Genomic DNA, 12,896 nt, shown 5'->3' on the forward strand with positions numbered 1-12,896 from the left:
GTGGAGCAGCTGGGACTTGAACCAGCATCCATATGGGATGCTGGCACTGCAGGCGGTAGCTTTACCCACTATGCTACAGTGCTGGGCCCCTCCAACTCCTTAACCACTGGGTCAAACATCTGCCCCTCAACTTATCATTGATTCATTTTTTCCAAGAGCCTTTTGAAGTACCTCATATATGAGGTTAGTACCACGTAAGTCTGCAGAGGCCAGTGACCTATTTGAGAACAGACACAGAACCAATAACTGAACAGGAAATTAAGGCCCACTCTTTTTTGTTGTTGTTGTTATTGTTTTGACAGGCAGAGTTAGACAGTGAGAGAGAGAGAGAGACAGAGACAGAGAGAAAGGTCTTCCTTTACCGTTGGTTCACCCCCCAGTGGCCTCTGTGGCCGGCACATCGCACTGATCCGAAGCCAGGAGCCAGGTGCTTCTCCTGGTCTCCCATGCGGGTGCAGGGCCCAAGGACCTGGGCCATCCTCCACTGTACTCCCGGGCCACAGCAGAGAGCTAGACAGGAAGAGGGGCAACTGGGACAGAATCCGGTGCCCCAACTGGGACTAGAACCCGGGATGCCGGCGCCGCAGGCGGAGGATTAACCTAGTGAGCTGCGGCTCTGGCCAAGGCCCACTCTTACCAGCACACTAAGGATTGGGCTGTTTCCACAATTAGAAATGCTGGTCAAGTCATCTTTGTCATCTTTAGCTCCTAATTAAAATAGTGTGTTAGCTGTGATTTCCCTGTTTTTCTGTCCAAGTGATAGAAACATTTACCTTGCGATTTATACCCTTAGACAATGTGACTGCACACACATAGCATGGTTAATAGGCACAACGCTGTATGACAAGCTCTCTAGAATTTATTCACCCTGTGTTACGAGGATTTTCTTGGGATAACTCTTCAAAGCACCTATCTATCTTTCTCTGGCTCCTAGAGATGCAGAGAACACTTCTGTCTGGCAGGCTGTGTTTTGTGCAGTACAGAAAAGAGCATGCTACAGAATGATTCCAAGAACTGGGAAACTCTATGCAAACTGAAGAGGAAAGCTCATTTTCACGCGTTCGTCTACTCTGGCGGCTCTTCAGTAAGCAATGTGAAATTCTAAAGGCCATCTGTGGCAGGAAGAGCTCAAAGGGAAATTCTTGAAGCTCCTACAAATACTTCAGCTAAAACCATCTGAGATCATGTGACTCAGGAATTTGCACGCCTAAGACTGCATCAAATATTCTAAGAATGTTACCATTGTATCCCATCTAAGCCCGGGAAAACTGCTGGACTGGCTTTTTAGATTCCTTTTGCTGTTGGGTTAGTCATTAATTAGATACATATTACTCAGTGTTCATTGTTATCCAATAGAAAATTAACACACACACACAACAGATCTACCTGTTCAAAAATCTGTGTAGGAAAATGAATGGAAGCCTTAACTGCAAGTGAAAATGCTAACCTAAGAAACAAGCTCCTCCTAAAGATAGACTCAACGTCCACGGTGATACAAGGATGCTTCAAAAAGTACATGGAGGGGTTGGTGTAGTGGGGGAGCCTGTGAGGCCACTGCCTGCAACACCAGCATTCTGCTTGAGTCCTGGCTGCTCCACTTCCAATCCAGCTCCCTGCTAATGTGCCTGGGAAAGCAGCAGCAGATGGCCCAAGTCCTTGGGCCTCTGCTCCCAGCCTCTGCTCCTATGTGAGAGACCTGGAGGAAGCTCCTAGCTCCTGGCTTGGGCCTGGTCCAGCCCTGGCCATTGCAGCCATCTGGGGAATGACCCAGCAGATGGAAGATCTCTAGTCTCTGTGTCTGTCTGTCTCTGTGGCTCTACTTTTCAAATAAATAAATCTCTTAAAAAAAAAAAAAAGTTCATGGAGGGGCATGCATTTGGCCTAACAGCTGGGATGCCACATCGCATACCTGTCTCTGGGGTGGAGTCTTGACTTTGCCTTCTGATACCAGCTTCCTGCTGATGTACCTTCGGATACAGCAATGATGGCTCAAGCAGTTGGGTCCCTGCCACCCACATGGGAGATCTGGTTTGAGTTCCAAGCTCCCAGCTTCAGCCCAGACTGTACTATTGCTGGGATCTTGGGAATGAACCAGCAGATGGGAGTTCCCTGTACCTCCTGCTTCTCCAATTTAACTACAAAAAAATTAATGGAAACTGGAATCAAAAGGTAAGTTTATTTGGGTGCAAAAACAATGCTTGAAACCCATGTACACAAGGGGTTTCCAAAAAGTTCATGAAAAGTACATATTATGAAGACACTATGCATGGTTTCCAAAATGTTTTTGCATCAAAACAAACTGACCTTTCAATTCTATTTTCCACAGATTTTTTCAAAGTACCCTTAGCAATACAAAATTTCAAAATCCTAAAGGTCAACAAAAAAGTATATTATTTTTAAGAGGATTAAGACATCTTTTTATAACAATTTAATTTTTAAAAAGAAAGGTTGCTCAGAGCAAACAGACAGAGCTGGCCAGCCGGGAGGCCGGAGGGCGAGCACACACAGGGCCCCCATCTGTAAGGGGCCCTAACACAACCCATGCGGCGGGACATTGTGTAATAGTGGCTTCATACCTACGTCCTGTTCAAAGGCTTTCAAATTTTCACAGAAAAAATCCTCAAGCCTAGACCCTTTATTGAAGTCTGAGAAAAACACAGGTTTAAAAATGCATGTATTTTTCAAAAGAGCAACTTATTCACAAAGACTAGAGAAGAAGCACTTCAGCAAATAGACCTTTTCTTTTGAAAAGAAATTCATATTTTCATTCTATTTTCTAAGAACTTCTTTTAACATTTTTGTTTGACAAGCAGACAGAGATGAAGGACACAGAGATCCTTCATCCATTGGTTGGTTCATTCCCCAAATGTTTACAGCAGTCAGCTCTGGGCCAGGCCAAAGCCAGGAGTAGGAACTCAATTTAGGTTTCCTAAGTGGGTCACCGGGCCCCAACCAGCTGAGCCACGACCACTGCCTCCCAGGGTGTGCAGCAGCAAAAAGTCCGAATGGGGGGAGCAGAGCCAGGACTCAATTCCAGGTCCTCTCAATTGGTCTGCACATGTCCCAGCAGTCTTCTTCCCACTGTGCCAAACACACACCATTCTCCGTTCAAAATGCCAGACTGATTTTGAAAACACTAACATGTTTACACGCAAAAGAAATGTTTTCAATGGTATGTTTGTGAAGCTCTGTTTACCTTTACCTTTTGAGATTATCTGAATTATTCATTGAGTTCCCCACATTATCCACTGAGCACTTTCAAAGGAACATAAATACCCTGAAGTCAGCTATATCCTTCTTAACATGACAGCAGTGAAATAACTGGACATGCTCCCATGGACTGAACCTGCCTGGCTCTTGTCTGGGGAATGATTTTTTTAAACTGAAAAATGAATGCATGCAGAGGGAAAACAGGAGGAAATAAAAGAGATAGTTCCCCCTCCCCCTGCAGACCCCTTCCCCGGAGTCAGTGACCTGTGACAAGCTTTTTCTGTATTCACTCTGATACTGTTCGAAAGACATTCATATCCCGGGGAAACGCGCACAAATGCAAATGCTCTATTCCCATGTATTGATAGCTGTCTTCATCCGTTTAATCTTCATCTGCAACTGTACTTGCCACAATCATAATTTTAATTTATAAAATTATATAACCACCACCCAAATGGAAAAAGTAATATCTTGTTTTTAAAACCAGCCATTTAAATGAGGGTTACTCAAAATTTCTTTCCCTTTGTGAAATGATACTTGTTTTCTCTATTTGTGATCCTTTGTAACCACCTTATGTATTCTAAATTCTGATCTAAAAACAGATGGCAAATTTTTCTCCACATTCCAGAAGAGTGACCTTACCCTTTTCTCCTTTAATTTTCTTTTTCCTGATTCACAGTGAACAGAGAAATTTAAAGAGACAGGTCCTCAGAAAACTTATATTCAGATGTTTACTTACAAATAATTTTATATCCACCCTACTCCACTCTCAAATGGAACACTTAGGTGTGAGACCCTTGATTTATTTGTTAAAAGACTTAGACAAAACATTTATTCTTTAGAATGTAGCTTCTACTGGGTTTTTTAAAGGACAAAAAGAAAAATAACTGATAAATCTTTAAAAAGGGCATATTAAGGGAAAAAAAGTAAAGTCCAAATAATCATAACAAAAGTTGATGAGATATCAACCACCTTTAGGTATTGTTTCCTAGTGTCCAAAATGAGTCAATTTCTTTCTTTTCTTTTCTTTTTTTTAAAATTTGACAGGTAGAGTTACAGACAGTGAGAGATACAGAGAAAGGTTTTCCTTCCATTGGTTCACTCCCCAGATGGTCGCCACAGCTGGAACCGTGCCAATCCGAAGCCAGGAGCCAGGTGCCTCTTCCTGGTCTCCCATGCGGGTGCAGGGCCCAAACACTTGGGCCATCCTCCACTGCCTTCCTGGGCCACAGCAGAGAGTTGGACTGGAAGAAGAGCAACCAGGACCAGAACCCGGAGCCCATATGGGATGCCAGCGCCACAGGCAGAGGATTAACCAAGTAAGCCACGGCACCAGCCCCCGAGTTCAATTTCTACTCTCAATCCCTTCCAAAACCTAGGAGAGTCAAACAGAAAAATGCATGCCAGGTCTTTAAGGCATAGACACTTGATTTTCTGTACCCTTGAAAACTTTAAACTGGAGAAATAAACTCTTGTATTTTGTATTTTAAAAACAAAATACTTGGGGCCGGTGCTGTGGCCCAGTGAGTTAACACCCTGGCCTGAAGTGCTGGCATCCCATATGGGCGCTGGTTCTAGTCCCAGCTGCTCCTCTTCCCATCCAGCTCTCCACTTTGGCCTGGGAAAGCAGTAGAAGATGCCCAAGTCCTTGGACCCCTGCACCCACATGAGAGACTCGGAAGACACTCCGGGCTCCTGGCTTCGGATCAGAGCAGCTCTGGCTGTTGCGGCCAATTGAGGAGTGAACCAGCAGATGGAAGACCTCTCTCCCTCCCTCTCTCTCTCTCTCTCTCTCTCTCTCTCTCTGTCTCCACCTCTCCTCTCTGTGTAACTCTGACTTTCAAACAAATAAATCTTTTTAAAAAAGGAAGGAAGGAAGGAAGGAAGGAAGGAAGGAAGGAAGGAAGGGTAGCCTTCCAAGGCACCGGGACCCTGCTGGGGCACATTTCTGTAAATAAATAAACAAACAAACAAACAAATCTTTAAAATAAACACTAACATGCCTGGTCAGTAACAGTAACTTTTTTTACAAGTAGATTTAACCTGTAAAAAAGCACATATGCTACAACTTGGAAGGGCCTTAAAGACATCACACTCGGTGGAAATTAGTCACAAAAAAGACAAATACTGTGCAACTCCATTTTCTCTGCGTTTGGTTACCGAGTCTACATCAGGGCGGCAGAAGCGAGAACGGTGGCGGCAGGGACGGCAACACAGGAACCACGGGTCTCAGGGCAGATGTAAACCCTACCGCACACCCACTGCGGCGGCGGCCAGCGAGGACCAGAGGACAACAGGCGATGGCCAGGGTTCGAGACAGTGGCAGGAAGGGACAATGGTGGGAATTACGGAAACGGCACAGGATCACCGGACGATCCAGAGAAGCCACTTCTGGGTGTGTACCAGGTAAGAATGAAAAACACAGGTCTTCCCGAGAGACCCTCTTCCATCCAGGGCCACGGCGGCATTACTCCCCACAGCTCGCGGGAGCAACCCGAGTGCCATCCATGGAGCAGCGGCTAAATGAGAGGGGCTGCGGGCATACACGGGCTGTAGGGAACGAAATTCTGACCGCAGCTGCGACCCGGAGGCACCTGATGCCATTGCGCCACGGTCACACACACACACACACACACACACATCCCGGACGGTTCTGCTCTATACGCGGACAGGAAGCAGAAAGGTGACTGCCAGGGCATGGGGGTTGGTGCTGAATGGGTTTTAGAAGAGGATGAGCGTGATAGAAATAAAAAATACAGAAATAAAATAAAAAAAACCCGGGGCAGGAAAACTGTAAGGAAGCCGGCGTGGGCCAATTCCTGGGCAGAGCGCGTCACTTCCGGCACTTCCGTCACTTCCGGCAGCCTCCCCGCCCGGTACCTGAGTAAATGAAGCGCAGGATGTCGGCCAGGCATGCGCAGAAGAGGGCGTCCTTCACGACAACGCGCAGCGGCGGGTTGCCTGACGGCTGGGCGCCGGCGCCCGCCAAGGCGGCGTCGCGGCTGATGGCGAAGAGGTCCTGCGTGGTGCGCACGATGCTGGCGTCCTGGATGTCGGTGGGGCTCTTGACGTTGAAGAGCAGCATGAAGACGTGGCTCACGGCGCACAGCACGATCTTGTGCGCCTCCACGACGCCCTGCAGGTCCGGGTGGAAGAACACCACGTCCACACACTGGCAGCACAGCAGCAGGCTGTGCAGGTCGGCGTTGTAGTGCGACGCTTCCGCCTTCAGCACCGGCATTTTCTCTGTTTGCCAAAAAGAGAAGGCAGTCGGGGAACTCCTCCAGGTCTGCGGACCCGGGTTGGCGTTCAATCCGACAAAACAGTAATTTTAACGAAGATGAGGCTGGCCAGCAGCTGACCATTTGTGACCCATACCAACAGCAGTCTCGCACAGCGCAACCTAACGGAACAAATGTTTGCTATTCAGGGGACAACTCAGCTCCTAGCACGGGCACACATGCACTCTGTCGTGCGCCTGCTGCACCGCCCGTGGAAAGCCTACGAATGACATACCGAGCTGTCAAACGACACCTCTCCGTATGGCGTGGCCCCAAACAATATCCCTCCGGACTCTGACCCCACTCTTCTGCTAGTCGCCTGTCTTTGCTTCTCGCCTGATTCAAGGGCTCAGCGTGCTGCCTACGGCCTGAAGAAGCCTTGCTAAAAGGCTGCCGCCGCCGGGCAGCCCTCTGGGTTTGCAGTGGTTCAGACGCTGAGCACCGGCTGCAGCTTCCCAGCCGTAGACCCCATCATTTCAGACATTGTTCCCATCTTCTTCTTACCGGTTTGATAAGCGATAAAGAGCAGTTAGCTCTTGCTCCATTCAGAGTACCCAGGGTCCAGGCCCTCACCACACAAGCTATCTGTCAAATGCCAGTATCTGTCAAATGATCTGTGTGTATCTGCATTTTTTTAAGCCTGGAAATAACCTCTAAGTAAATTCTCTTTTTATTCATATTCACTGATTCATTCAACAAATATTTACCAAGTGCCTACTTTTTAAATATTCAGAACAAATTGATCCAAGAGTACTATTCTGAGATTTTTATTATAAAGCTATGACCCCAAATGCTAAAAGGTCTGTAAATTTTATTATTTTATAATCTTATTTTCCTCTAACCTTGTATTAAGAACATTTTTAGATTTTAAAAAAGCTGAAAGAATAATATAATAAATACATATACAGCCTTCACTTAGATTCTGCAACTATTAACATTTTGTCATTTTTGCCTTATCACCTGATGTAAATAAACACACATACAGCTAAACTATTTAAACTGCAGTCCTCAGGACACTTCAGACCTAAATGCTTTCAATTTCACCTTCTAAGAAAAAGGACAATCATAGTACCTTACCAGACATAAAAAAAAAAAAAAAACAAAAAAAAAACAGTAATTCCAAAATACCAACCAATTTCTAGACCATCTGACAATTTTACCGATTTTACCCCACGAACAACTTCCAGATATTCACTGACCCAGTTTCTGACTAGGGTTCATGCATTACACTTGGAGTTATGTCTTGGGCTTTAATTCAGAACACACACCAGGAGCCCAAACTGCTAAAAGACTTATATATCGAACTGTGGTCCAAGTCCCACTGCTTCAGCATCCCCGGCAAGTTTAGTTAAGAAGTATATTCCAAGCCCCGTCCCAGATGAACTGAATCAGAATGCCAGGGGGGGTCCTAAGCAGGCTCCAGTATGAGAATTGTCCTGAGAGCTGTGAGAAAAGATTTGTAACACACACACACGAATGTCTAGACACTGGCTAATAAATGCACCTGGCTGTTCAAGCTGAGGTGGTCTAATTCCGTGAAAGGAGCTGCTCATTTTTCTTTTCTTCATTTTTTCACTTGTCTTCTGATTCAAGGCTTGAATCATAAAATACTCCAACTAAAACAGAAACCAAACTTTAATTAAAGGTACAACACAAGTATCTGACATGACTACTGCACCCCACATCTCATACGCCGTGTTCCATGTTTTTTATGTCAGTACCATCTCTGTGTGTGCGTTATCAAGCACATGTAAATAGTTTTTTTTAATTAAAAATCCCCAGTGGAACAGATTGTACCTTATCTAAACACCCATAAACTACCAATCCTTTGAATAAGGAACTGTTTGTTCTCTTGGATAATCAAGAACACTACTCACAAGGCTGGCACTGGAGCACAGCAGGTTAAGCCAAAGCCTGCAACACTAGCATCCCATGAGTGCCAGATGGGGTTTCAGTTGCTCCACTTACAATCCAGCTCCCTGCTGATGGGCCTAGGAAAGCAGCAGAAATGACTCAAGTGCTTGGGCCCCTGCCACCCAGGTGGAAGACCTGAATGGAGTTCTGGGCATCTGGCTTCAGCTTGGCCTTGATCCACCCATTGCAACCATTTGGGGAAGTTCTCACTCACTCCCTTATCTACCTCTCTCTAATTCCGCCTTTCAAATAAATAAATCTTTAAAAAAAAAAGGTGGGGGGGAGAAAAGAAATAAAGAAAACCATGCACTACAGTTATATAACTCAATTTTTTTCACTGGACAACCACAGCAATTAATACCAGTAAAATTCAAGGCAGAAGCAGATCTGGCTCAATGTCTATAGATGTTTTTTTTTTTTTTTTTTTTTTTTTTTTTTTTTGACAGGCAGAGTGGATAGTGAGAGAGAGAGACAGAGAGAAAGGTCTTCCTTTTGCCGTTGGTTCACCCTCCAATGGCCGCCGCGGTAGGCGCGCTGCGACCTGCGCATCGCGCTGATCCGATGGCAGGAGCCAGGTGCTTATCCTGGTCTCCCATGGGGTGCAGGGCCCAAGCACTTGGACCATCCTCCACTGCACTCCCTGGCCACGCAGAGAGCTGGCCTGGAAGAGGGGCAACCGGGACAGGATCGGTGCCCCGACCGGGACTAGAACCCGGTGTGCCGGCGCCGCAAGGCGGAGGATTAGCCTAGTGAGCCGCGGCTCCGGCCACTATAGATGTTCTTATCAGTTAGGAAACTTCCCTTTTTCCTCTTGAACAAGTTTTTCTGAAATGTGTCCTTGACTTTACAAAAGAAAAGTCTTATCCACATATATGTACATAACCCCAGGCCTGGGAGCTGAAGTCCAAAGGGCATCCCACTACCACATACACAGGTATTTAAACATTATATCAAGAGAACAAACTGTTAGATACAAAGTATTCTCTACTCCTGCTTTGAGAAAGACCTGGCTGGGCAGATTTAGGTTTCAGTTCTCAGACTCCCCAGTGTTTCATGCAACACAGGCAGAGCTGGCCCTGAACTCCTGGGCCCCAAGGCCGCCTGCTCCATCCCACCAGGAACTCTGTCCACCCCCTATTCCACTGTCCTCCATAAACAGCCTCCCCTGGGCCATCTCTCAGGCCTAGCGATGCACACACAGCAATGTGGCCCACCTTTAAGAGGACAGACCCAGCACAGGGCCTTCCAGGCCAGAGAATCCTGGTTTGGGAGCATGGTCTCAGTGCTGCCCAATAGAACTTTCTGCATTGATGCAAATGTTCAGTAATGTGCACGCTATTCAACAGAGTGGGCACCAGTCACCTGTAGCTGCAGAGCCCCTGAAATATAACTATTATCTAAAGGATAATAGTTGCTTTGCTTTGCTTTAATTAATGCAAACATCAACAGTCACATGTGCTGGTGGTACCATACTGGACAGAGCTGGTCTACAAGGGAGAGGTAGCACCTCCAGCTGGGAATACTCTCTTGTGGCTCCATGGACTTGTGAGCTGTGGGGAGGGGTGCAGCTGGCTGAGGGCCCGAAGGGGCTGTCTGAAGCCCAAGGGCAGGTGTCCCCTTACCCAGTCCTGCTGTTAGAAGGAGTACTGCCCAGTTCTCCATCCATCCCTGGCTCACAAGATTTCAAGGGTTCCTTTCACTGCAGTATGATCATCTCCATCCACAGGATTGCTAATACCATGATTCTTTCCCCCCTCAAGATTTCAGTTGGAAAACAGATCATCGTGTTCATATTCTCAGCAAGTCTGGAGTTTACAAAAAAAGAACCTACTATGTCTGTCTCTCAAGCCTGACCAGCTCAATTCTCACCATGCTTCTAAACCTAAGTGCAACATCAGGTGTTAGCCAGACAGAGACGCAAGGAGGGAAGAGAGAAGAGAATGTGGGAGTCACAGTTGGGAAGAATGGTGCTAAGCATCAGCCGTCTGGTTCAGGGTCTCACAACGGGCAGCAAGGGCCCACTGCTCCCAAAGGAATCCATGAAGGCATTGAAGCAATGTAATCAAACCATTGCTTTCCCAGCTCCCCAGGAATTGCAGGGAAATGCACAGTTCTTGACCAAATTAAGGTTTTGTGTTTTTTTTAAAGATTTATTTATTGATTTATTTGATAGGTAGAGTTACAGACAGAGAGAGAGAAAGGTCTTCCTTCCATTGGTTCACCCCCACAAATGGCTGCTACGGCCGGTGCACTGTGCCGATCCAAAGCCAGGAGCCAGGTGCTTCCTCCTGGTCTCCCATGCGGGTGCAGGGCCCAAGCACCTGGGCCATCCTCCACTGCACTCCTGGGCCACAGCAGAGAGCTGGACTGGAAGAGGAGCAACCGGGACTAGAACCCGGCACCCATATGGGATGCCAGCGCCGCAGGTGGAGAATTAACCAAGTGAGCCATGGCACCGGGCCCAAATTAAGGTTTTTTAAGCCCCTAAAATGTTATCTGTTTGACAGGAAGATTGTATTTCACCTCTTTCTTTCTATCCATTGCTTATCACTATAAATGAAACAAAAATACTCTTCCAATGGTAACAACAGGGATGCCAGTATGCCTTCTTTAACACTGTATTATTATTATATTTCTTTATGTTACTGAGTCAATAAGTCACTTATATTTGATAAAAATCAGTATCATTTATATTTAGTCTTTTCATACTCAGTTTAGCTAACTCCAGAAACAAGGAGTTTTCTAGTCATCTGTGGTTGCATCAACAGTTCAACCTGAATTTACATAATGAATATTCTAGAATATTGGAAAGAAGACTCAACGAGGAACAAAGGAACTGAGAGAGAATTCCCAAGGACTCCTGCTTAGTGCAGTGTTGCCTCTGGTGTAACCTCTCATGGATGTTTTCCAGACTCATCTGCTGAGAGGAGTCCCTTCTCGGAGAGAGGGTTCCTTAAGGATACAAGTCCTCAGTATTCCCCGAGGCCCCAGCCCCAGCGTTTCACAGGAGGCGCTGTGCTCAGGTGAGCCACGAGATGACTGCACGGATCAGTGCAACGGAGCAAGCAAATGGGGCAAGCAAACGCCGGCTCCCTGTCAGCGAGCAGCTCTCCACGCAGCCGGTCCTCGGAATCCGTGTGCGCCACGAGAAGATGAGGAGGACAGACCATCTTGCCAAAGCACACGCACAGGAGGAAGAAAAATTCTTTTCAACTAGCGATGGCCATGAAAGAGAACTGTCAGGGCCTGCTGGTTCAGGCTGCCACACATGTTCAAGCTGTCTAGACTCCCACGAGGCCCACGTCACACGTGTATGCAGGTAAACATGCTTCTGATGTGAATTAGAGCCATTGGCATTTATATTGCCAATGTATATAAAATGCCACCGCCTGACAAATTCCACAATGTCGCACTGAACAGAAAAGCTTTCATGTGCAAAGAAAACACAATGATGACTTTACTCTGAAAAGCCCTTGGCTGCTTCCTCTCATTCTGCTTGTCAAGCTGAGACTCACCACGCTGTTAACAGCGAAAGCCATGGCCGATGGCCGGCAAACAGCCCGAGAGGCTGAGGAAGGACTCACCACTCCCCCGAAGTACTTTCCGATGTAGAAGTCATCGAGGCTGTGCAGCTCGAGGTAGGTGGCGCCTAGCTCCTTGGCCAGCTGGATGCCTTCGGTGGTGCTGACGCAGCTCCCTCGGTCTGAGGTGCACAGCGGGCATGTGCAGGGCAATTCTTCTGGGAAAAGGAAGGGGAACTTTGAGGTTAAACAGGAAAGAAATGTACCGTGGGAACATGGACCAGCCCATGAAGAGCTCACACCAGAACCACTCTCCACGAGACTCAATACAAACCAGCAACGCTCCCGGGGTGGTCACAACATCAACACACACTAACTGCAGGAAGAATAAACAGCATCTTAGGAAAGAGGAGACTATTGGGGCCGGCGCTGAGGCGCAGCAGGTTAAGCCCTGGCCTGAAGCGCCGGCATCCCATATGGGTGCCAGTTCTAGTCCCGGCTGCTCCTCTTTTTTTTATTTATTTATTTATTTATTTATTTTTTATTTTTGACAGGCAGAGTGGACAGTAGAGAGAGACAGAGAGAAAGGTCTTCCTTTTGCCGTTGGTTCACCCTCCAATGGCCGCCGCGGTAGGCGCGCTGCGACCTGCGCATCGCGCTGATCCGATGGCAGGAGCCAGGTGCTTATCCTGGTCTCCCATGGGGTGCAGGGCCCAAGCACTTGGACCATCCTCCACTGCACTCCCTGGCCACAGCAGAGAGCTGGCCTGGAAGAGGGGCAACCGGGACAGGATCGGTGCCCCGACCGGGACTAGAACCCGGTGTGCCGGCAACGCAAGGCGGAGGATTAGCCTAGTGAGCTGCGGCGCCGGCCGGCTGCTCCTCTTCTGATCTAGCTCTCTGCTATGGCCTGGGATATCAGTAGAAGATGGCCCAAGTGCTTGGGCCTCTGTACCCGCGTGGGAGACCT

The 12,896-nt window shown here is 47.3% G+C and overlaps 1 protein-coding gene across 2 annotated transcripts in view; it reads right to left on the reverse strand.

The window, feature by feature from the left end:
* RHOBTB3 (Rho related BTB domain containing 3) overlaps positions 1-12,896 on the reverse strand; it is a 57,509-nt gene that overhangs the window by 29,761 nt on the left and 14,852 nt on the right. Inside the window, exons 4-6 of one of the 2 annotated variants that reach the window (XM_062212382.1) lie at positions 11,990-12,141; positions 7,996-8,107; positions 6,091-6,456 (exon numbers count right to left, since the gene is read on the reverse strand). In XM_062212382.1, coding sequence (XP_062068366.1) covers positions 6,091-6,456; positions 7,996-8,107; positions 11,990-12,141 — 630 coding nt within the window. Of the gene's footprint in view, positions 1-6,090; positions 6,457-7,995; positions 8,108-11,989; positions 12,145-12,896 lie in introns of both variants that reach the window. The other variant, XM_062212381.1, reaches the window with a different exon arrangement.

Source organism: Lepus europaeus, chromosome 15, assembly GCF_033115175.1.
Source record: "Lepus europaeus isolate LE1 chromosome 15, mLepTim1.pri, whole genome shotgun sequence".
NCBI lineage: Eukaryota > Metazoa > Chordata > Mammalia > Lagomorpha > Leporidae > Lepus > Lepus europaeus.